Genomic DNA, 25,873 nt, shown 5'->3' on the forward strand with positions numbered 1-25,873 from the left:
GATTATTATAGATTCTGTACAAATTTGTTATTGAGCAACTACATTGGTACCCACAAAAATTAATAGTCATTTTATTATATTTTATGATGTAACAATTTGTTGTTGATTAACTTACTCACAGTCTCCTTCACATCTTTGTTTCTGAGGCTGTAGATCAGTGGGTTAAGCATGGGAATGACTACCGTATAAAAGACAGAGCCTACCTTGAGAATCAGCCATGAATTTTTGGAATTAGGAATACAGTAGAGTAAAAGGATGGCCCCATGGAAAATGGTAATGGCTGTCAGGTGGGAGGCACATGTGGAGAAGGCTTTGTGGCGCCCTCCAGTGGAAGGCATCTTCAGGACTGTGATAAAAATGAAGATGTAAGTAGTAAGAATTATCATCAGGCTGCTTACTTCATTGAATGTGGCACCAACTAAAATGATCATCTGACTAATGGAGGCATCAGAACAGGATGCTGCAACAATGGCAGCGTATTCACAGACAAAGTTATTTATAAGCTTAATCCCACAAAAGGATAAGGTCAACAAAGATGATGTAAATGTTATACAACACACTATACTCCAAGAGTATGACGCAGCCACCAACAAGTAACAAAGTTTCTGAGACATCACAACAGTGTAAAGTAACGGATTAGAAACTGCCACAAAGCGGTCGTAGGCCATGGCTGCCAACATGAACGTTTCTGTAATCACAAATATGCATGCAAAAGAGAATTGTAGGAGGCATCCTGCAAAGGAGATGGTTCTGTCTTCCACAACCAAGTTTTCTAATAGTTTTGGTGAAACTAATGTAGAATAACATAAATCCACAAAGGACAAGTGGCTAAGGAAAAAGTACATAGGGGTGTGGAGTTTGGGGTTGATCCTGATGATCAAAATCATGCCCAGGTTTCCCAGGACAGTGACTGTGTAGATGGTCAGGAACACGAGGAACAGGGGCACCTGGAGGTCTGGGTATTCTGAGAAGCCCACGAGGATGAAGGTGACTCCAGCAGTCTGATTTTCTTCTGTCCTATGGACAAAATAAAAAAGTTAATCCAGAAAAGTGACAACTGTTCTTTACAATAGGAAAGGAAAGCGAACATTGAGAGGCTTAGCATCTCTAGTCAGTATTGCTGAAGCAGATCTGTGTTGTGGGTTAAGCCACTGCCTGTGGCACCAGCATCCCTGTGGATGCTGGTCCAAGACCAGGCTGCTTCACTTTTGATCCAGCTCCCTTCTAATGCACCTGGTAAGGTAGTGGAAGAGGGCCCAAGTACTTGGGCACCTGCACCTATGTGGGAGACCAGAAAAGACTGGCTTCAGCCTGGCCCATCCCTGGCTGTTGTGGACATTTGGGTGTCAGGGACCACGCAGCATGTGGCCTCTTAGTGGAAAACTACTGAGGCAGGGCTAGACAGCCCAGGCCGGAGAGTACTGATAGCGCAACCTTGTGTGACCTTGTGCCTTAAGACCTTGTAACCTTTCCCCTACTTGCACAAGCATTGCAACTACAAGATAAGCTCCCCCTCCTTCCCCCACCCGACGTCCTGCCCTCCTAAATGCCCCTCCTTCCCCCGCCTGACACCCTGCCTTTATGATATATAAGTGTGTGGTTGAAAAATAAAATTTGCAGCTTGATCAGGACCCTTGTCTCGCTGCCATTTTTGTGTCTCCTGTCCCTTCATTTCTCCTAGGTGCTCGGCCCTAGTTGACATCCCCCGGGACGGGACATTTGGGAAGTGAACCAGCAGATGAAAGATATTTCTCTCTCTCTCTCTCTCTCTCTCTCTCTCTCTCTCTCTCTCTTTACTTCTCTCTCCCTCTGTAACTGTGCATTTCAAATACATAGAAAAAAGAAGAGTTTTGCTTAAAATACTAGAATTCCACTGTTACATTATTCAAAAGTTAGCGTTTATTCTCATATAAGTTGCACATTAAATAATAATGTATGTGTGCAATGGGAAATGATAAAAAATAATATTTAAATAAGAATAAGCCTACAAATAGAGCACAGCCTGCTTTATTTCAAATAATATGACACATCATTGTCATTAGACAATTTGCTTCATGTGAGAAGCCACTCTAATCCTTATGCCTAAATCTGAAATTAGCTGAGGGAAAATACATAACATATTTTTTGACATTTTCATCTCTCCCTCATCTGCTAGAGTATAAGATACTTAATCTATGATTGTTAAAAACTTGAGAAATAAAAACAACCCTATACAATGGTTAACTTAAAATTTTATTGCTTTACGTTCTTTCATTGATGTTCTGTTTTCTAGTAATCCAGTATTTTCAATGTATTTTATAGATATATTGGGTAATATACTAACATTTTATTCACTCATGTTGAACATTGATTTTCTTCACTCATGTTGAACATGTTGAAAAATGTAAAGTGTTACTGTTGATGACATTTATACTTTAAAAGTTATTTTTAATAGGAAAATATGTACAATGATAAAATCGTTGAAATCATTAAATGAAAAATTTCATTTCTGGATGTGCTATAATTCAGAATAAGATTAGGCGCCAGTTCTGTGGCTCAGCAGGTAAGGCCACTGCTTGAAGCACCAGCATTCCATATGGGTGCTGCACCTACGTGGGAGACCCCGAAGAAGCCCCTGACCACCAGTGTCGGATTGGCCCAGCTCCGGCCGATTTGGGGAGTTATCCTGCAGATGGATGATCTCGATCTCTCTCTCTCTCTCTCTCTCTCTCTCTCTCCCTGCCTTCCTGATTCTGCCATTCAAATAAACAAATAACTCTTTTTTTTTTTTTTTAAAGAAGAAGGCTGAGTGGCAAACAATAAAAACTATGGAAAAACAAGACCATGCAAATAAATTTTAGACCATAGAAAAAGTGCATTTTCATGTTTTGATTCAAGTGTAAAACCTTGCCAAGTATAAGTGCTAGGGTAGATCCTTCTCCAACAAGATAACATAATGTTCCTTGAATATTCCTCAATGTATTTCTTCAACAAAAAATGAGCATATTAACAATAGAAAATTTAGAATACTAGGACCGAAGTAGAAACTTTTACAATGTATTCAGTTTTTAAGGCACCATATGACAAAGGATAGTATTCAGTTTTGTGTTTATTAGAATTATAAGTAATTTGTGAGATTTCAAAAACATGTAGTTAAAAAATCAGTCCTAAGCATACACAGCTAGCAACAATCGGCCACATAAGGCAATATAATGTGGAAAATCTTCCTAAACTCCCACGACAATATAAGAACTGTATAATATCAATTAGTTATTTAATCTAAATTTTAATTGTATTTTGGTATTCCCCTAAGTTTTTCTGTTACAGTATAGCTTTCTGGGATTCCTACAGGATTTTTCCTGAAGGAAATATATCATTCAAAAGAATGATGCCTCAACAATTCTTATACAGTAGTTATTCACAAAGCCTCAGCATGACAATGCTATATTACACCAAGATTCCTTAGCCACAGTCCCACCAAATTAAAGTACTCTACAAAACACTGCGCAAGAATTTTCTGCAATTATTTAAGCTGGCAGTCAGTAACTTCAAGATATCAAACATTTTGAATTAATGAATCCATGAAATCTACATTGTGAAGCTTGGCTTGACCACAACTTCTCATTTCTAGAAATCCAATCTTATGACTACTAATGCATTCTTCTGTACTCTTTGAAGATTACCAATTGCCATGTGGCACACACCCATTTACTAAAAGTTTATTCCCTGTTATTCTCATTATTAAAATGTTTTATTTTATCACCTACTATCATAAACATTTTAATAATGAGAATAACAGATTATTCTCTGTTTTGTACACATTCTTGTTTTTCACTCACAATGACCATAAACAACATCTTGTCATTTACAAACATAGCTGTTATTATCTCTCACCTCCTTAGCGATTATAGAAATTTTACAGATGGCCTCAATATTTGTTATTTAATATTTGCCAGAACATTGATATCATGGCTGGGCACATGGCAGACACCCAAGGAGAAAAATAGGATAGAAAAGAATATCGAGAACACAGTCAAATGGAGTACATTTGGGGGCACTTCAACCTGTAGATGCGTTTGTCTCTTAAAAGATCAGTCTAAGTCAGTATGTTTCCTATCAAATGAATAAAAGAACTCAGCCAACTCACCTGAATTCAAAAGTAGTTGGTTGATTCATTTACAGAGGAATGCTTTAATAAGATCAATAATCTCTAAACATGCTTGTGCTTAGTAGTTAACCAACAGAAAATTATCTAAAAACAGTATAAGCCCCAACCATATTTCATTGAATATTTCATATGTTATGTTTTCCCAACCTATTGAGAAAACCTCAGAGAAAGCAAAGATTATATCACTGCTCAAAACTAAAACAGTTTCATACATATTTGAAATCTACAGAAAAGGCAACTAAATAAGATACATTGCCCAGTCAGCTGTAGCTGCAGGGAACTAATGCTTTGTCTCATGGGGATAGTCTTGAAAACACTAGAGAATATACCAAAGGATTAACCCACTTGAGAGCTGATGGCTATGGGGATTTATTTACAGCAACTCCCACATGTCATCAAATGAGAACTTTTGATTAGGAGGCGTTCATTCAAGTATCCCACCAGAACTGCGTTTAAGAAGATCTAACTGCTGAGCTGATGGAAACTCAGAAGAAGTTGGCCAGTTAATTAACCAATTAGTGCTACTACCAGTTATTTAATCTGAAAAATGATTTTAGTACTTAAAAAACAAACAATATTTATTGTCCCAGTTTCTGAAAGTGAGGGAATTAGAAGTGGCTCACTGGATGGTTTTGGTTTTCAACTTTCTTCTTGGGACAACAGTAATCTATAGGCTCAATAGAAATGCAGAGTCACTAGCATGTCACTAACATGTCATTAACATGTCACTATCATGTCATTAATATGGCTGTTGGCAGGCTTCCATTCCTCACAGTTTCTTTGACCAAAATTATTAACTTCTTGTCATAATGGCTTTTCCAAAGGAAAGTTAAAAGCATGACAACTCACTCCAGATGAGACATTATTCAAAAATGCACAAAAAATCAAGTTGGAGACCTTTTTTGTTTAAAGATTTATTTATTTATTTAAAGGTAGAGTGACAGAGAGAAAGAGGAAGGAGAGAAAGAGATCTTCTGTCCACTGGTTCACTCCCTAAATGGCCACAAACTTCAGAGCTATGATGTAGGAACCAAGGGGTGAGGAGTTTCTTCTGGACATCCCACATGGGTGTAGGGGCCTGGGTACTTGGGCTATCCTCGGCTGCTTTCCCAGGTACATTAGCAGGGAGCTGGATCAGAAGTTTGGCAACCAGTACTCAAATCAGTGCCTGTATGTGATGCTGTTGTCCCAGGTGGTGGCCTAACCTGCTAGGCCACAATGCGGACCACCAGATGGAGACCTTTTAGCCCAGTACATACTGTCACTTTTTGTTTCTGCCTTGTGCTATTGGTTATAATGTATTGGAGATTACATAGGTGTATTGAGAACCTATTTTATTTTCTATATTCTGATTCTTTTTACATATTAAGGACTTGAAAGCCCTGGAGGGACAGCCTCTCTTAGGGCTACATATTTCTAAGAGATTGTAAAGTATACATCCTGCAGTGGAACTTTAAAATGCAAACCAACCAGAGCCCATGCTCTAGACCATGGAAAACATGGAGTGTGGTTTCATGGTTAAAAAAGAAAAAAGAGAGAGAGAGAAAGAGAGAGGGAGAGAGAGAGAGAAACTCAACAATACCCTGGCTCTGAGAAACTAAGCACAGAGATAAAGATGTACATAAACCAAAAATGCAGGAAGGAAACAAGTAATCCTGCTCATATAGAAATCAAAACCTGCAATTGGTTGTGATATATTTGACAAAATAAACTTTGTTAAAAATGGTAAAAAAGAATACCATTTTATAATTATAAAGTTAGAATAAAGCAAGAGCATATAACAATTGTAAATATATTTGCATCCAACATTGAACCAACTAAACATATAACGCAAACATAAATAAAGCCAATGTGAGAGGTCAACTTCTTTACAACATTAATATGGATTTTAATCCTCCACTTCCAACAAAGCACATATTATGTACACAGAAAACCAATGAAAAATAACAGAAATGAACTGGACTCTAGATCAAATGAAATTACCAGACATTTACAGAATACTCCATTGAACAACTCCAAAGACATAATTTTCTCAGTAGCACAAGGCACATTCTCCAGGATAGATCATTTGTTAAGCTACAATACAAATCTTAGCAGTTTTTAAAATGAAATCATATCAAATATTTTTTCTGACCACAATGGAATAAAACTAGAAATCAATAACAGAAGGAATTTTGGAATATAAACTAATAATCAGAAATTAAATGTGCTCCTGTAAAAATCAAGGAGTCAATAAAGAAATTGAACATTAAATTTAAAAATTTTTTGAGACAAATGAAACTAGAAACACAATATACCAAATACCTGTGAGATAGAACAAAAACAGATATAACATGGAAAATTTACAGCAATAAGCTGTGGAAAGCTCTCAAATGAAAACCCAATATTATTTTTAAGGAATTAGACAAAAAGAATTAACCATATCCAATATAAGAGTTTCAAAAACCTACAAAATAATAACAGAAACATATATATAGATATCCAGTAAATTGAATAGTTTTATTTTTTGAGAACATAAACAAAAAAGACCAACTTTTAGGTAGAGTAAGGAAAAGAATGTAATACAGTGTGATCTCATTCCACTTCATTTAGAACTGACTATTATGAAGAAGGGGAAAAATGCTATTGAGTATGTGCAAAACAGAGGACTCTGATACTCTATTGGGGGAACCTAAATTTTTGTAGTCATAATGGAAAACAGCATGGAGATTACTCCATGATTTAAAAATTGAATTACCATAAGATCTAGCTATCCTATTTCTGGAGATATATATATATATATATATATATATATATATATATATGTGTGTGTGTGTGTGTGTATGCGTACATATATATATCCATATATATATATATATATAAATGAATTCAGCAGATAAAAGATATAGCTATAAACCCATGTACATTAGCCAAGATATGGATTCAACCTAGCTGTCCGTTGTTGGATGAATGAATAAAGACAATATGCTATGTATGCAGGATAGCATATTTCTGTGGTACAAAAGCTGAAATCCTGCCATTTGCAAAAACATGGATGAACTTAGAGGACATTATCTTAATTGAAGTGAGCAGAAATAATAGACAAATATCACATTATCTCAGTCAAATGTGGAATTATCCTTTATAACCAGACAGTAGAGCAGTGATTCATGGAGGTTAGAGAGAGGAGAGGGCAGGACAGAAATACAAAGTTAAAGTTAGGAAGAAAAAATTGAGTCTGGTGTTGTATTGAATAGGAGGGTGACTATAACTAAATAAATGTATTCTTTATTTTAGGAAAGTTAGAAATGAAGATCACCACAAAGAAATGATAAATATGCTAAATTACCTCAACTTGATCAGTTAATAACATAAATTACTAAAAACTTATGCTATACCCATAGCCATGTAAAGTTTAAAAATTTGTAAAATATACACACAAGTACAAATACATATGGTTTTTAAGACACTTGAATGAAGAATTAATTATTCGGGTTGACAGACAATTAAAAATTAAATGTTTAAATGTTTTGCTACCATTGTGATACACTAGGAATTGTGAAAATTTCATTAAAATATCAAAACAGTATGCTTATTAAGACATGTGACTTGCTTCACAACACTACAGTATAAAAAAGTGAATTTTAATTTGGAATAAAATGAAACCCTTAGTGAAAAAAAGTAACACTTAGCAGGTTGCATTGGAACCATGAATGCAGATATCATATCTCCCTAATCCTAGTCTCTGCTTGTAAGCCTTAGCCATGTTTGGCAAGACACAAAGACAGAAGTAAGTGTTTTTTTGTTTGTTTGTTTGTTTTTTTTTTTTTTTTTTGACAGGCAGAGTGGACAGTGAGAGAGACAGAGAGAAAGGTCTTCCTTTTGTTGTTGGTTCACCCTCCAATGGCCGCTGCAGCTAATCCGAAGCCAGCTAATGGCACAGCGCTAATCTGAAGCCAGGAGGCAGGTGCTTCTTCCTGGTCTCCCATGGGGTGCAGGGCCCAAGCACTTGGGCCATCCTCCACTGCACTCCCTGGCCACAGAAGAGAGCTGGCCTGGAAGAGGGGCAACCGGGACAGAATCTGGCGCCCCGACCAGGACTAGAACCCATTGTGCCGGCGCTGCTCGGCGGAAGATTAGCCTATTGAGCCACGGCACCGGCCAGAAGTAAGTGTTAATCTTTAATCACACTCAGACATTTTGTTAAGGAAATCAAATGACCTCTGGATCAGCATTGTGGCACAGAGGGTTAATCTGCCACTAGCAAAGCTAATATCCCATATCAGAATGCCTGAGTTCAATCCCAGATGCTCTTCTGATCTAGCTTCATGTTAATGTGCTTGGGGCAAAAACACAAAATAGCTCAAGGGCTTGGTCTCCTGCCAGCCATGTAGGAGATATATATATATATATATGGAATTACCAGCTCCTGGCATGGGCTTGCCCCAGCCTCTTCTATTGCAGCCATCTGTGCAGTGTGCCAATGGATGGAAGAGATGTCTACTTCTCTCTAATTCTCTTCTGCTTTGTTCTGTATATCCCTCCCTCTCTGTCACTCTGCCTTTCAAATAAATACATTTTTATTGGAACAAAAATTAAGTGACCTAATGATTATTAGAAAACGTCAGTAAAACGAGTTATATTTGTGGTTCATCTGTTACCTGAAATAATGTTATCTGGCCTTATCAATAAATGATGTGTTCAAAGAGATAAATGTTTTCATCAATTTTTGGTAGAATTCAAATCCAACTGTTTAATTCACTGGGTACCCGAGAGTGTGGAGAATAATATTTCTTCCTAGAGCACAGAGCATGACTGCAGGGACTGATAAAGGATAGCTTATGACCTACCAACAAGAAGAGCATTGAGCCCTTGTGAGAACCTTGGCTCCTCAAGAGCATGTAGCTGCTATCCAGACTTGCTTACCTAATGTGGATCGCTAAACATGTTTCAGAGAAGCCTTAGAGTTATATGAACACGTGTATGCACTGTGCAATAGGCTGTCGTAATCCTTATCAATAAAGAAAACGGGGTGAGCCTGGTGGCTCTTTGCAGAAGAAGCGTTCCCGTGACCTGTATCTCCTTTCGCTTTTGCACCCCAACACATGACCATGATTTGGTGCTTTGCAGTTCTACAGGAGGCAGATAACTCCTCACTCACTGGATCTGGGCTTGGTCATGATTTACACTGATTCCTAAAATAGGAACACATGAGACCAGAAAAGAGATATGACGCATGATTTTACTGCTGGCAAAGTCTATTGTGATTCTGGTTTGAACAAAGACAATTAGCCAAATGTTGCATGGGAGATGACAAACAAACATAGTCTGAAGATTAGCTTACCAAGTTAGACCAGGCTTGAGGCCCAGTGCTCAACTAATATGACCAGAGGAACATCAGTCAAGTTACTCATTCAAAGTGATTGCTTATTGGTGCATATCATTGGAGTCTATGGTTATTTATTTTTATCAATAAATAAATGATGTCTGAATAAAATTTGTGTATTCTATCAATATTGATACCCATACTGCACTATCATGAAGGAAACTGAGTAATATTTAATTGAGATCTGCCTATATTATTTTTACAAATAAAAGGAATATAAAATTATCTCAATAAATTTTTAATAAATGAATAACTGGTTCACAACTATACTGACAGAAATGTGAAAACTTGAATAATGGCTAAATGTTATTAAATTATGTATCATTGTTTTGTGCTTGTACATAAAGGCAAAATAGAATTTATGGTATAAAATGTAACTTAACAACTCCAGGTTCTTGATTTTTTAAAGGAAGACACATTTCTTATTTATTTTTATTTGCCTGTAAATCTTTCGACATTAAAATGGCCCATGTAGAATTAAATGTAAGTATTTTTATGCATGCATTGGTTTATGCTAAATAGCTCTTAATATACTGATTTGATTCTATGAGATAAACTTATTCACTAGACTTATAATTGTTCAGTTCATCTGAAAATTCTCACAGTGTTTACGTTCATATCTCACAAGATTTACATTCAACCAGAATTTGGACAGTGGTGTGGTAAAGTATGCAGTATGATATGTCAGTCAAAGATTTAACCTGATTGATCTGAGATACCATTCTTAATAACATTTATAATTTCAAAGTTATTTTTTAAACATTAGGGTGAATATATATATATATATATATATATATTGGACTGTCAATTGGTAGGTCACCATAGGTTAAGAAACTAATGTGTTATTGATGACAGCACAAACATCCTTGAAAATAAATCTTTCTGGCATTGTATTTCATGTCACAATAATATGGTATTGATTAATTTCTTCACTGTCTCCTTCACATCTTTGTTCCTCAGGCTGTAAATCAGTGGGTTAAGCATGGGTATGACCACTGTGTAAAACACAGAAGCGACTTTAACCAAAAGCCAGGAACTTTTAGAGGTTGGGACACAGTAGAGAAAAAGGATAGGACCATGAAAAATAGTAATGGCAGTTAGATGGGAAGCACATGTGGAGAAGGCTTTGTAGCGCCCCCGTGCAGAGGGCATTCTCATAACAGTGACGAAAATGAAAACATAAGAAGTAAAAATGATCAGCAGGCTGCTTATTTCATTAAATATTGCAGCAACAAAAATGCTCTGACGGCTAACGTAGGGGTCAGAGCAGGACACAGCAACAATGGCAGCGTGCTCACAGATGAAGTTGTTAATGAACTTAGTCCCACAGAAAGATAAGGTCAACAGAAAATAAATAAATATTAAGGAACAGATTATGCCCCAAGAGTACGATGCAGCCACCAACAAGGAACAGAGCTTCTGAGACATCACAGCCGTGTAGAGCAGAGGATTACAAACTGCCACAAAGCGGTCGTAGGCCATCGCTGCCAACATGAACGTTTCTGTCACCACAAATATGCATGCAAAGAAGAACTGCAGGATGCATCCTGTGAAGGAGATGGTTCTGTCTTCCACAACCAAGTTTTCTAACAGTTTGGGTGTAACTACTGTAGAGTAACAGAAATCCACCAAGGACAAGTGGCTAAGGAAGAAGTACATGGGGGTGTGGAGTTTGGGGTTGATCCTGATGATCAAAATCATGCCCAGGTTCCCCAGGACAGTGACTGTGTAGATGGTCAGGAACACGAGGAACAGGGGCACCTGGAGGTCTGGGTATTCTGAGAAGCCCACGAGGATGAAGGTGACTCCACCAGTCTGGTTTTCTTCTGTCCTACAGACAAAATAAGAAAGTTGATCCATAGAAGGAAAATCAGTATTGGTCACGGGAAAGGGAAATCAAGCAAAATCAAGAGGCTTAATGGGTCTTCATTAAAAACATTGCTTAAACACTTTCAATTGTAATATAACTTTAAAATTTAGTGTCCACTTTATAGTAACCACATAGTAGATAAGAATTTTTGGTGAAAGTAGACAAATGAAAAACTGGAGACAGTGTTATGGCATAGCGGGTAAAGCCGCTTCCTGTGATGCCAGCATCCCATATGTTCACTAATTTATGTCCCAGCTGCTCCACTTCTGATGCCGCACCATTCTAATGGCCGGGAAAAAGTAGTGGAAAAGGGTCCAAGTGTTTGGGCCCCTGAAACCAACATGGGAGACTCAGATGAAGGTCTCAGCTCCTGGTTTGCACCTGGCACAGCGCTCGCTATTGCAGCGAGCGAACCAGCAGATGAAAGATCATTCTATCTGGGGCCGGCACTGTGGCGTAGCAGGTAAAGCCTCCTGCAGTGCCAGAAGCCCATATGGGTGCCAGTTTGAGCCCCACCTGCTCCACTTCCAATCCAGCTCTCTGCTGTGGCCTGGGAAAGTACTTGAAGATGGCCCAAGTCCTCGGGCCCCTGCACCCACATGGGTGATCCAGAGGAAGCTCCTGGCTCCTGGTTTCAGATCAGCTCAGCTCCAGCCATTGCAGCCATTTCGGGAGTGAACCAGCAAATGGAAAACTTTCTCTCTCTCTCTCTCTCTCTCTCTCTCTGCTTCTGCCTCTCTGTAACTCTTTCAAATAAATAAATAAATCTTAAAAAAAAACTTTATCTCTCTGTAATTCTTTCAAACAAATAGATAAAATCTTTTAGAAAAACAAAAGGAAACAAAAATTTTTTTAGAAAAAAAAGTTAGATAAGAAAAACAAACCAGAGTATACCCTGATATGTTTCAAATAAGTCTTATTATCATCAACAATTGATTTCATGAGAAGAGCCAGCCTAAATGTTCTACGACCCTTAAATTAGTTAAAACACTTCAGTTTCAGGAAATATGTATTATATATTTCCACAATTTTTTCTGTCTCATCTCCTAAGTATGAGAAAATGGAGAGCTGTTAAACAATTGTATATTGTCACCCTTTAAAATGATGAAATTAACATTCTAGTAATTACTTGAATTTGCTTTTCATTTCTGTACATTTGCATAGTAATCCAATACTCTACTGGAATTGTAGTAATATGCTGAATTATTACACTCAAGTAGAATTAAATTTGAATAATTTCAAAATATTGTTCTCAATAGTACAATACTCTATTTTTTTAATATTTTTTTGACAGGCAGAGTAACAGTGAGAGAGAGAGAGAGACAGAGAGAAAGGTCTTCCTTTGCTGTTGGTTCACCCTCCAATGGCCGCCACGGCCGGCGTGCTGTGGCCGGCGCACCGCGCTGATCCGAGCAGGAGCCAGGTACTTATCCTGGTCTCCCATGGGGTGCAGGGCACAAGGACTTGGGCCATCCTCCACTGCACTCCCTGGCCACAGCAGAGAGCTGGCCTGGAAGAGGGGCAACCGGGACAGAATCCAGTGCCCCGACCAAGACTAGAACCCGGTGTGCTGGCTCCACAAGGCGGAGGATTAGCCTAGTAAGCTGTGGCACTGGCCACAATACTCTATTTTTAAAAGTTGATTACAGGGGCCAGGGCTGTGATGTAGAAGGTTAAACCTCCTCTTGCAATGCTGGCATCCCACATAGGCACAGCTTCAAGTCCCAGCTGCTCCACTTACAATCCAGCTTCCTGGAAAGCAGCAGAAGTTGGCTCAAGTGCTTGGGCCGCTGCACTCACATGGGAGACAGGGAAGAAGCTCTTGGATCCTGGCTGTGACCTGGACCAGCCCCAGCTGTTGCGGGCATTTGGGGAGTGAACCAGCAGATGGAAGATCTCTATTTGTCTCTCCTTCTCTCCGTATCTCTGCCTTCCAAATAAATAAATAAATAAATAAATATTTTTTAAAAGTTAATTTAATATAAAATTGATTACAACAAAATATGCTCTGTGCCTATAATGATAACATTTTTCTTAAATATTAAAAAACTGTTTACTTTCCAAATAGAAAATTTCAGAAAAAGAGGTAAAGACAAATAAAGAGACTTAAGGACTAGGGAATGCAAATAAATGTTAAGCCACATTAAATTACATTCTATCATTTTGAATTGAGTTTTAAACTTTAGTAATAATACACTAAAATTCTTTGAGCATTCCTTGATCTCACTAAGAATGGTAAATGAAAGCAACAGAAAAATGAGAATAACAGCATATAAAATTTAAATTACTAAGATGGAAGTAGAAAATTTCACATGGATTAAAAATTAGCAAGAAAATGCTATGACACATAGTAGACATCCATCTTCATATTATTAGAACTATGACTAATTAGAGAGTTTTCAAAACATTATATATTTTTTAGATATCGGACTCAAACACAAGCAGCTGTTAGCAAATAGGAACATTTGGGAATAAGTGTAAAAACATCTTTCTTTCTAAACCCACAAAATAAAAAAAAACCCTCTAAGATTCCTTTGTGTTCTTACTTTCAGAACATAACTATATTCCTCCCCTATCCTATATGTAGTTCCATCTCATCTTAGCTTCCTCTGTACCCTGCAGTCTTATGACTACAGGAAAGATTTCTTCCAAAATCCTATTGTGCTACACATCCTCTGCAACAATAATTTATAAAGTATTGGAATTACAGTCATAGATTTGGTCATATTTCCCAGCCATATTCTATGAGTTTAAAATATTCTATGCAATTTCCATGTTCATTTTACCTAGCAGTAACACTAAGGATCCTTAATGCTTGTTATTAATGAGTGCATAAAGCTACATTACCTAGGTAGGCTTTTCCAAATCTTCCCAGATCTAGATATCCAATCTCAATGCCAGTAACATATTGTGCCATAGTCATGGTGAATTTACCAAAAGGGTTCATAGGGTTTGCTTATTTCCATAGAATTTATTTTCTCAGTGTTAAGTATTATAATGCTTTATTTTAATATCTGTTATTTAGAAACCGTTCATTATTTCTTCTCTTGGCATATACAAACATTCTTGTTTTAATGAATTATTACCTAACTTCATAGTATTATTTAAAGATTTGATAATTACTATCACTATCCCTCAGAGATTATAGAATTTTTTGAAAATATGTACTTATTTATTTGAAAGGCAGAGAGAGAGAGAGAGAGAGAGAGAGAGAGAGAGAGAGATCTTCTACCGGCTGATTTACTCCCCAAATGGCTACAACAGCCAAGGCTTGGCCAGGCCAAAGCCAGGAGCCAGGACCTTCATCTTGGTCTCCCTTGTGGTTACAGGGGCCCAAGGAATTGGGCCATCTCTGCTGCTTTCCCAGGCCATTACCAGGGAGCTGGGTGAGAATTAGAGAAGTGGAGATTGAACTGGAAGTCATTTGGAATACTGGCATTAGGCAGATGCTTAACATGCTATCCCACAGTGTGGCCCCAGATTGTAGAAATTTAAAAATAAGACCATTTTTATTATTCTGTATTGCCCAAAATGATTTCACTGAAGGACCTGGAGGATATTCAAAAAGAAAACCAGGATGGGTTATCAATATATAATGCAATGGGCTCTCTATTAGCCAAACTAAGTAGATTTGGGAGCACATGTGATAGCCAGCATATGTGTTTGTCTCCTTCAACATTATTATGACTCAGTATTTTACTTCCAAAATCAGATCAAAGAAGATCTAAATAAACTCACCTAAGTACAGAATCATTTGAGTGATTCATTGACTGAAGAATCCTTTGCTAAGATTAATGAATTCAAAGATGCTGCTGCTTGATACTTCATTGGTAAAAGCAAAACTACAAGCAGTAGAGATCCACAGCATAGTTCACTTTATGTTTCATAAGTTACTCTTTTCTGACCTATTAAGAAAACTCAAAGATAGCAGAAATAAGATCACTCCTACAAACTGAAGCCTAGCTCTACACTGTGTCACAAATATACCGCATGCAGACTTGGAACGTGGAGCCTAGAGAATTACCACTAAAGTAATGACCAAATTGTATCACACGTGGATACCACTAAGGCTGTAGGGATATTAACCCTGGAGAATATAACTAAAGTATTGTCAATGAGATTACACTTTGAGCAATTAGTTGTAACACTCTCCCACATGGTATCTTGGTTGTGTATTATTATGGATTATCTAACTCCTTGGAGGATTTGTATTAAGAAATTTACTCAACTAAGCTTAATTGTGACTATGTCTTGACTTTACACAAATGTAACATACAGAAATGTGCAAAGGAAAAAGTCAACAGAACAATAGTCCAGAAATAGATGTAATTAACCCATGTTGAATTTATTTTCTCTTTGCTTACAATGATATATTTAAATTATTGTGTGACTAAATAAAATTTTCCTGGTTAGTAAAATCTAATATTTTCCTTTGTTTATTATCAACTTATTTTAAATTTCATTTCTATTCATATCATTGGTTTTCAACAGAAAATGCTCTGTGCTGGTGTTTCAAATATAGCTAAAATATCTTCAGATATTTGTACTTATATTGAATCGGAAAGATTTAGTTGTATGTGTCTAAAAATAACTTAGTTTATAGGAAACACCCATTTACAGAAAGGATGAGAAAGTCACAAATGTTGGTGACTCCACCTTTCATGCTTTTAAAGATGCAAATAAAATTCCCAGTGCCTTGAAGTAAGAAAAAAATTATTTCTCATCAGTACAAGATCCAAAATGAATTTTTAGATATCAGACAGCTCTGCTCCATGTAGCAAATTTTTGTTGTTCTTGTTCTTGTTCGTTTCTTTACCTTATGACTTCCAGATGTCTCATCTAGTAACAGTCAATGAGACAGTCATGCAATCACTCTGTATAGACAAAGCACATTCCAATGTCTAGAGAAAGCTCAAGTATTGAAGATGACATCAAATTTTGCATAGCATAAAGAAGGTAAAAAAGAGGCAATCATGACCGTCAGCAACAGTACCACTGAGATTAAAGCATAATATGAATCTGTGTTCATCAGGAACATTTGCCTGGGGCAAGCACTGTGGTGTAGTGGGTAAAGCTGCTGTCGGCAGTGCCAGCATCCCATATGGGTGCCGGTTCAAGTCCCAGCTGCTGCTCTACTTCCAATCCAGCTCTCTGCTATGGCCTGGGAAAGCAGTAGAAGATGGCTCAAGTTCTTGGGTCCCTGCACCCGCATGGGAGACCCATAAGAACCTCCGGGCTCCTGGCTTAGCATTAGCTCAGCTCCATCCATTGCAGCCATTTGGAGCATGAACCAGTGGATGAAAGATCCTTCTCTCTCTCTCTCTCTCTCTCTCTCACTGACTTTGCCTCTGCCTCTCTGTATCTCTGCCTTTCAAATAAATAGATAAATATTTAAAAAAATAATAGAGCATTTGTAGTTTTCTTTTCAAGTAGTCTACCTCTGTTATCAATGAAGTCCTATAAAATAAATCTCAAAATGTCTTATCTATTTAATTTCTGGAGGAATTTGAGAAGGATTGGTGTTAATGATTCTTTAAATGTTTGGTAGAATTCACCAGAGAAATGAACTGGTTCTACAATTTTTTGTTGTTGTTTTTGATTACACATTCAACTTCATTATAAACTTTTGGTCTGTTCATAATTTCTGTTTTTCAAATTCAGTGATGGCATGTTGTATATTTCTAGGAATTTATCTATTTTTGTATATTCTTCATGTACAGCATATCTTTCATAAAAATCACTTAAAATCTTTTTAATTTCTGTGGCAGCTATTGTGATCGCTCTGTTTCATTTCTAGTTTTGTGTTAGGAAACTGGCGCAGTCTTATCTATGGTGCGATCTACACCCTGATTTACATCCTAGGCTCTAGCGCCCACCACCATTGCTGAAAGCCAGGTGGCCACATGGCCCAACTACCTGTGTCAAGCTCCACCCCCATCCTAATGGGATTCACTGCTCCTGCTTCCCTGCCCGCCCTCCGGCAAAGTTTTAAAATGACCTGTTCCTGAACACGTGGCTCTCTTGGCTCTTCTCTCCTGCTCTCTTGGCTCCTCTCCTCTCGTCTCTCTCCTCTCTCCTCTCTGTCTCTCTCTCTAACAGTCTCCTTCTCTCTCTTTTGCCTTCTTCACCCCTTCCCTCCAGCCTGCTGGCTTTTCCCCAATAAACAATGCCCTTACTCCAGTGTTCGGAGTGCTTTGTGATGGCTAACATTGGTGCATTGGCCAGGAAAACCTTACACTGGTGATCCAGCTTCCCCCAGTGACTTTGCTCTCCCTTTGGGGACCTCTGAGCTGCTCTGGGGACCTGGAATTCTGCCAGTCGCAAAACGCACCCCCAGAACTCCTTCCATGCCACCGAATGCTCCACAATCTCCATCCACACACTGGCCTTCCAAATTTTGAGGTAAGACGCGGAAGGAGAATTCCTCACGACGACTACTAATTTTTGAGTTGTGGCCTACTGTCATCTGCTTGTCTTAGGCTGTTCGAAGTCGTAGCACAATGGCGCGCTCTACACCCTGATTTACATCCTAGGCTCTAGCCCCTGCCGCCATTGCTGGAAGCCAGGTGGCCACATGGCCCAACCACCGGTGTTAAGCTCCACCCCCATCCTAATGGGATTAGCTGTTCCTACTTCCCTACCCACCCTCAGGCAGTTTTAAAAGGGCCTGTTCCTAATCTCGTGGCTCCCTTGGCTCTTCTCTCCTGCTCTCTTGGGTCCTCTCCTCTACTCTCCTCTCTCCCTCTCGTCTTTCTTCTCTCCTCGCTAGCTCCTCTCCTCTCTGTTTCTCTCTTATACTCTCTTTCTCCCTCTTTTCCTTCTTCACCCCTTCCCTCTAACCTGCTGTTTTCCCAGTAAACCCTTTTTCTTACTCCGGTGATTGGTGTGTTTTGTGACAGCTAACATTTTGTCTTCCTTTTGTTTGTTTCATTCTAGCTATTATATGCCAACTTGGAACATCATTGTTTTTTTCTATTGTTGTTATAATCTCTATTTTATTTGTTTATGCCCTCATATATTTCCTTCTTTCTGTTAAATTTGGGCATCACATCCCATGTTAAAATATTATTAAATATTATTAAATATGCAGAAGTATCTACTGAGTCAATGAAGTGGCTATTTCTATTTCAAAAGCATACTTTAGAAAGATTCACTTATTTGAAAGACAATTACACACAGACAGGGAGAGAAAGAGACAGAGAGGGATCTTCCATCCACTTGTTCATTCCCCAAATGACCACAATGTCTGGAGCTGGGTCAGACCTTAGCTGGATAACTCCTTCTGGGTATCCACCTGAATGGCAGAGATACAAGCATTCAGGCCATCTGCTGCTGCTTTTCCAGGCTCATTAACAGCGGGATGGATTGGAAGTGGACCAGCCACAACTTGAACCAGCACTCTTATGGGAAGCCAGCATTTAGGAGACAACTTAACCTGCTGTACTACAGTGCCGTTTCACCAAAAGCATACTTACAAAATAAAAAAAAAGTTCCTAAATTTCAGATGAAGCCACATAAGACCTGGTAGCTAAATCAAACATGAATAATAAGAAAATAGCAGGGACCAGTGCTGTGGCACAGCTGGTAAAGCTGCCATCTGCAGTGCCAGCATCCCATTTGGGTGCAGATTCGTGTCCCAGCTGCTCCACTTCCAATCCAGCTCTCTGCTATGGTCTGGGAAAGCAGTAGAAGATGGCACAAGTCCTTGGGCCCCTGCACCCGCCTGGGAGATCCAGAAGAACTCCTGCCCTTGGTTTTGGATCCGTGCAGCTCTGGCCCTTGCAGCCAATTGGAGAGTGAACCAGCAGATGGAAGACCTCGCTCTCTCTCACTCTCTGCCTCTCCTTCTCTCTATGTATCTCTGAATTTCAAATAAATAAATCTTTTAAAAAAAAAGAAGAAGAAGAAAGCAGGAAGCATTATTTTTGTGATTTTAAAATATGATATGAAATCATAATAAAAATAACTGAGAGGGCATGATACTATCATACAAAAGTGAAGTAGAAAATTTGAGATTAGATTAGTAGTATTGCCAACTACTCTTAAACAGTGCATCAAAAATACACAGTGAGTAACAGTATAGGCTCTGGTAAATAGTGTTAAGAAAACTGGATAACCACATGAAAACAATAGAGGACTGATCACAGACAAAGACAACACAACAAAGAACATTAAATGATTTTCTACAGAATACAGATGCAAAAATTCTCAACAAAACATGACCAAATTGAATCTAATGGTGTATTAAGGACTATGCAACATGACCTAGAGAGATGTTCCCAGGAATTCAAACATATGTCAACATAAGACAATGAACTGGCACATTGTAAAATATATAAAAAAAGAATTAAAGTACATATAACTTTATTTAAGATAATCAATGACATTTGTTTCATGAAAAAAGATAGGTATAAAAGGAAACACAATTTGAGCAAAGTCACATGTTTAAAGCCCACAGGCAGCATACAACTTGGTTAAAGACTAAAACTTACCCATCAAAGTATGGAGAAAACTAGGACATGGCTCACATACATTATGGTGACTCCTTTTTTACTAGAAGTTTAAGTTACAAATATAAACAAAAACCATGTGAATTGGAAAGAAGAAACAAAATTATATGCATATGTGGACTGATCATATATGTATAGGAAATCAAGGAGTTACTACTGTAGCTAATAAGCAAATTCTGAAAAAGGTTCCATGGTACAAATTCAACATGCAAAAGTATTCTGTTTTTACCATAGAAATGAACAATTGGTAAATTAAATTAATAAAGCAATCCCATTCACTACTATTCAAAAGAATGAAATATATAGAAGCAGTGTTCACAAGAAGTTTAAAGACATACATTTAAAAATATAAAACATTGCTGAAACAAATTTTTAAAATTTTAAATAAGTGGAAATACATCCAGGATTCATAGCTTGGAAGACTTAGTGTTGTTAGATTTAAAATATTACCACATGTAATGTATAATTTTATTGCAACTCCCTTTAAAAGCCCAAAGATAATTTTTCCATAAATGGAAATGAGTCTGCAACATTTATATGGGATTTTAAGGTGCTGGCATAATCAAAATGATATTAACATGAACAAAGCTGGGAGAACCATAATTCCTGAGTTTATAACTTCACACACATACTATAGTAATCAAAACAGTGTGGCACTGGAATAAAGTTAGTTATGTAGGCAAAGGGTATAGAATTGAGAGTCTAGAAATGCACCCCCACATCAGACAGCTGATTTTGAAAATGGCGCCTATAAAACTAAATGGGAAGAGAACCGTGTCTTCAGCAAATGGTTCTGAAACTGTTGGATACCCACATACAAAAGAAGGATCTTGGACCCACACATCACATCACATACAAAAATTCACTGTAATGGTACATGGATCAAAATATATTGAAGTCTGTAAAGAAAGGAGTCAGTCAGAATGGTGATGGTAGGAAGGTACGGAGGGACAGAGGACCCCTCCGATAATGTGAAAAATTTTCTTAACCTAGGAGGGAAACTGACATGAGATAGGAAGCAAGTTTGATATTGAAAGAGACGTAAGTAAATTCATTGGTCGTCAGGAGAAAGCAGACTTTAGCATCCGATGTAAAGGCTGCACAAAGTCAAGTCTCTGGATGTGGGGAGCAGCCCGGACTAGACTGAGTTACTGGAATTAAGACTTATTCTATGCATCTGCTCTCCCACAATATGGCGCTGGGAGAGAAGTAAACAGCTTCCGCACAGCTGCCTCCAGTTCAACCAATTAACTGTAGGACTTGCTCCTGATTGGAGGAGAGCAGCGTACTCGGCGTGTGGGCAGCCGAGTTGGGATTGGCGGAGGAGGACTATAAAGGAGGAGAGAGACGGCATGCACCAGGAACATCTATGGGGAACATCTAGCTGAAGGAACACCTGTGCAGCCCCCAAGTAGAGCCGGCCGGCGGTGTGCCGCTCCCCTGCGGAAGTGGGGAATGCGGCCAGGGGGAACCGCCCTTCCACGGAGGTGGAAGGGACAGTAGCCAACCCGGGAAGAACCAGCAGCAAACCCGGGGAGGGCCGAGCAGACGAAAGAACAGCGCAGGGTCCTGTGTTGCTCCTCCACGAAGAGGGGGAGCGACACTGGAGTTGTCTGTGACCAGTCTCCAGAGTGATGAACAGCTCCCCTGACAGGCCCCTAAATAGAACTTTATATTTGTTCAGTGAGAAAACAATGTTTTACATATGTGCATCCCTAGCACAAGAAACAATAGTGGGATCTTATTTCCCTTCCGGGTTATGTTTACAGGAGCTGCTTCTCCTTTCTTTCTAATAAACTTCTTTGTTCATCTGCCTCATAGTTCTCCGCAAATGGAGCAAGTTCCTGGGGTTCATCTCAGCTGTTGGAGTAAGCCTTCACACCCTCAGATTGAATAATTAGTTCTTAAATGTGACACAGAAGATCCAAGCAGCAGAAGAAAAAAATAGACAAATCAGACTTCATTGAAATTAAAAAATACATTATATATCAAAAATATTGAGTATCTGAAAAAAAGCCAACAAAATAAGAGAAAAGATCTGCAAATCATGTATCAGATAAAACTCTATGATCTATAATATATACAAGATTTACATAGTTCAACCATAAAAGCCGAATAAAAGAATAAGAAAATGTGCATATGTGGGCATTTATTATAGACATTAAGATATCACTTGCGGTGCCCATGTTCCATATTGGAGCACCGGGGCTCAAGTTCCAAATCTACTCACGATTCCAGCTTCCTGCTAATGACACCTGGGAGTCAGCAGGTCATGACCCAAGGGGTTGGGTCCATGTCATTCAAGTGGGGTACCCGAATTAAGTTCCCTCTTTCGGACTTCAGAACCTGGCTCCACTCTGAATGTCGTGGACTGTTTTAGGGTTCAAAGAAGGTGAGGAGGTCAGTTAAAGAGGAAAGAATAATTTTAGTGGGGACAGAATGGGAGGTAAAGAGCGTGGAGATTGAGTCTGCCCAGACAGAGGGCAGGGGTTTGAAGGCAGGCCTCATTCCATCTGGGCAGCGGGCAAAGTCCGTTAAGCTGCTTGTTGGGGTGGATTCAGAGAGCTGCGTGGACACTTGATAAGGTGGTGGACGACCAGCAGAAAGGCTCCTTTGTAAAATTTAAAATGCAGTGTCTTTGCCATTCGAAATGCCCCAGATGAGAGGCTTCCCAGAGCAGTAAACACTCCGCTAGCCTTTAGATTATCTGCAACCAGTTTCATCTGGTTTGGGGTTGCTGGGCCCCATGGCCTAGCAGGTTCTCACATGGATATTTGGGAAGTGTACCAGTAGATGGTTGTTCTCTTTATGTCTCCCTGTTCCTCACTCCCTGCTTCTATCTCTAGGTACCTTAAAAATAAATAAATAGGGGCCAGCACTGTGGTGTGGCCAGTAAGGCCACCACCTGTGACATCGGCACCCCATATGGGCACAGCATCCATTATGGGCTGCTCCACTTTTGATTCAGCCCTTGCTGGTGAGATGGAGAACATCAGAGGCTGGCCCAAGTCCTTGGGCCCCTGCACCCACGTGCTAGACCCAGAAGAAGGTCCTGACCCCTGACTTTGGAAGGTCCAGCCCCAGGCCATTGGGGAGTGAACAAGCAGATGGAAAATCTCTCTTTCTCCCTCCATCCCTCTCTCTCTCTCTCTCTCTCTCTCTCTCTCTGTAACTGCGCCTTCAAATAAATAAATAAATATTTTGAAAATGAAAATGTGTAAAAGTTAGACATTTCTCCAAAGGCATACAGATGTTCAATATCCAATTAGCACATGAAAAGATGTTCAACATTTTTAGTTATTAGGGAAGAGAAAGCCAAAGCCATAATGGAATACAATGTCCCAGCACTGGATGGATATTATTTTATAATGATGATAGTGTGATGGCAAGGATCTGGAGCAATAGGAACTTTTGTATGGTGTTGAGCATCTAAAATGATCCAAGGGCTAACATTATGGTACAGTGGGTAAAGCTGCCACCTATAACACTGGGCAGCCCTTATGGGTGCCAGTGCTGGTCCTGGCTACTCTACTTCTCATCCAGCTCTTGTCTAATGTGCCTGAATAATGAGTGGACCGCAAAACACATAACTGAACTGTCTAATGTTATGTTGACTAAAATTGCATGCTAATGTTTGAGTAGCATCCCTTAGCTAAAAGGCTTTGAGCTAAAAGTGGTTTGGATTTTGGACTTTCAAAATTTTATAATATTTTCATATATATTTTAAGACATCTTAGGATTGAGTTCCAAATCTGAACACAAAATCCTTTATATTTATTTCACAGGTCGGTATATCTTATACAAATAGCTTGATGATAATTTTGTATATTTTTAGTGTGCTTGCTTTTTCATTGGGTAACATCACAACAGCCAAGTATGAAATTATCCACTTATAGAACAATGTTGGTGCTAAAAATAGTAGCTTTGGAGTATTTCAGATTTCAGATGTTCAGCATGTATACACTAATATATGATTTATAATAAACCAAGGTAGACATTAACAATAAATTCATATTTGGAAACAGCTATTTCTAAAGTATGACATTATTCTCATTTTTTAATATCTTGTAGGCAACGATCCCAAAATTTGTTTTAAATGCATAGGATTTAAACAAAAACATTTTGTTTTGTACTTTTTGATTCAGAAATATGTATTACATACAATTATATCAAATCCTCCATTGTGGAATTAAATATATATTTATTAAGTATTTATTTTAATCTCAGTGTCTGGAGATTGAACATTTTTATTTTATCATATTGCATTTAATACATTCTCTGTCATGGTAAACTATAAATCTTTGAAACCATTACATAAGACCATTTTTCACTGATTTTAAAAACAATGGAAGCTTTACCTTGGCAACCAAATGATAGTATGTACTAAGAAATTCTTCAAGACAAACTCTGAGTTTAGATAATTCATTTCAATGAATAGAGTTCTAATTTTTATGTTATTTATTGTCTCATAAATCATTTACTAAACTTTAAATTAAGCAAATATTGACTAATAGTCATCTGAAGATTATGCTGGAAACACGCAATGCTTTACATTTTGAGAAATAATCAAAATTGCTACAATAATTCTAGAACTCTTGAAAAGTTTTGTACAATATTCCTGAAGATGAGTAAGTAACTCTTACAGACTTTATATTCTGTGACTTGATAATTTGGTATTAATTAACTTCCTGACTGTCTCCTTCACATCTTTGTTCCTGAAGCTGTAAATCAGTGGATTAAGCATGGGAATAACCACAGTGTAAAATACAGAGGCGACTTTGATCATGAGCCACGAGCTCCTGGAATTGGGAACACAGTAGAGAAAAAGGATGGTCCCATGGAAAATAATAATGGCAGTCAAGTGAGATGCACAAGTGGAGAAGGCTTTGTAGCGCCCTCCAGTGGAAGGCATCTTCAGGATTGTGATAAAAATGAAAACATAGGAAGTAAGAATGATGACGAGGCTGCTTATTTCATTGAATGTAGCAGAGACTAAAATTATCTTCTGGTTAATGTAAGCATCAGAGCAGGATACAGCGACAATGGCTGCATGTTCACAGACAAAGTTATTGATGATGTTATTTCCTCGGAAGAATAATTGCAGCAGAAAGTAAGTAAGTGTCAGGGACCAGAATATCCCCCATGAGAATGATGCAGCCACTAACAAGGAACAGAGCTTCTGAGACATCACAACCGTGTACAGCAGAGGATTGCAAACTGCCACAAAGCGGTCGTAGGCCATCGCTGCCAACATGAACGTTTCTGTCACCACAAATATGCATGCAAAGAAGAACTGCAGGATGCATCGTGTGAAGGAAATGGTTCTGTCTTCCACAACCAAGTTTTCTAACATTTTGGGTGTAACTACTGTAGAGTAACAGAAATCCACCAAGGACAAGTGGCTAAGGAAGAAGTACATGGGGGTGTGGAGTCTGGGGTTGATCCTGATGATCAAAATCATGCCCAAGTTCCCCAGGACAGTGACTGTGTAGATGGTCAGGAATACGAGGAACAGGGGCACCTGGAGGTCTGGGTATTCTGAGAAGCCCAATAGGATGAAGGTAGCTCCACCAGTCTGATTTTCTTGGATTCTAAGAACAAAATAAGGAAATCAATTCAGAGAAGTGAAAATAAAAATTTGGATAAAAGAGATTAACCTTAGAAAAAATTGAAAGGTTTAGCAATTATCTATATTGTGGAACATAATTAAATTCACCTGTTACATTGTTCCAAAAATTAGAATTTACTAATATTATCATGATAGAGTGAATAAATTTGTACAAATAGAACAATAAATCCAGTTGTCAGTGGTACTTTCAAACAATGGCACTTAGTATTCCCAGAACAGCTAGCTTTATGAGAAGAATAGGCATTATTTTTATACCTGAACCTGAGGTATAATCTGAAAATGAATCTATTGGGAAATATTTGCATTTATGAAAGTTTCAACAATTTCTTTCATGCCTCACCTATTAAACTAT

At 38.3% G+C, this 25,873-nt stretch overlaps 3 protein-coding genes across 3 annotated transcripts; all 3 read right to left on the minus strand.

Moving 5' to 3' along the window:
* Positions 1-74: 74 nt before the first annotated feature.
* On the minus strand, positions 75-2,825 carry LOC138846421 (olfactory receptor 5D13-like). The gene is made up of 2 exons (XM_070062051.1): positions 2,818-2,825; positions 75-1,017 (listed from the first exon to the last, which is right to left on the minus strand). The coding sequence occupies exons 1-2, from the start codon at positions 2,823-2,825 to the stop codon at positions 75-77; spliced, it is 951 nt and encodes a 316-aa protein (XP_069918152.1).
* A 7,587-nt stretch (positions 2,826-10,412) lies between these two features.
* Positions 10,413-15,149, minus strand: LOC100339539 (olfactory receptor 5D13-like). The gene is made up of 2 exons (XM_051853440.2): positions 15,121-15,149; positions 10,413-11,343 (listed from the first exon to the last, which is right to left on the minus strand). The coding sequence occupies exons 1-2, from the start codon at positions 15,147-15,149 to the stop codon at positions 10,413-10,415; spliced, it is 960 nt and encodes a 319-aa protein (XP_051709400.2).
* A 9,391-nt stretch (positions 15,150-24,540) lies between these two features.
* Positions 24,541-25,485, minus strand: LOC100339290 (olfactory receptor 5D13-like; the record flags this gene model as incomplete). The annotated part of the gene is made up of 1 exon (XM_017348480.3): positions 24,541-25,485. A coding segment is annotated over one exon (945 nt), but the record flags the coding sequence as incomplete, so codon positions are not given.
* Between the last annotated feature and the right edge of the window lie 388 nt (positions 25,486-25,873).

The sequence above is a fragment of the Oryctolagus cuniculus genome, chromosome 1, assembly GCF_964237555.1.
Source record: "Oryctolagus cuniculus chromosome 1, mOryCun1.1, whole genome shotgun sequence".
Lineage (NCBI taxonomy): Eukaryota > Metazoa > Chordata > Mammalia > Lagomorpha > Leporidae > Oryctolagus > Oryctolagus cuniculus.

Coding starts and splice junctions, on each gene's coding strand:
- LOC100339539 (XM_051853440.2), bottom strand. CDS start 15,149: ATGAATCACTCAAATGATTCTGTACTTAG. Junction 11,344..15,120: donor TCAAATGATTCTGTACTTAG/GTGAGTTTATTT, acceptor TTTTGTCTGTAG/GACAGAAGAAAACCAGACTG.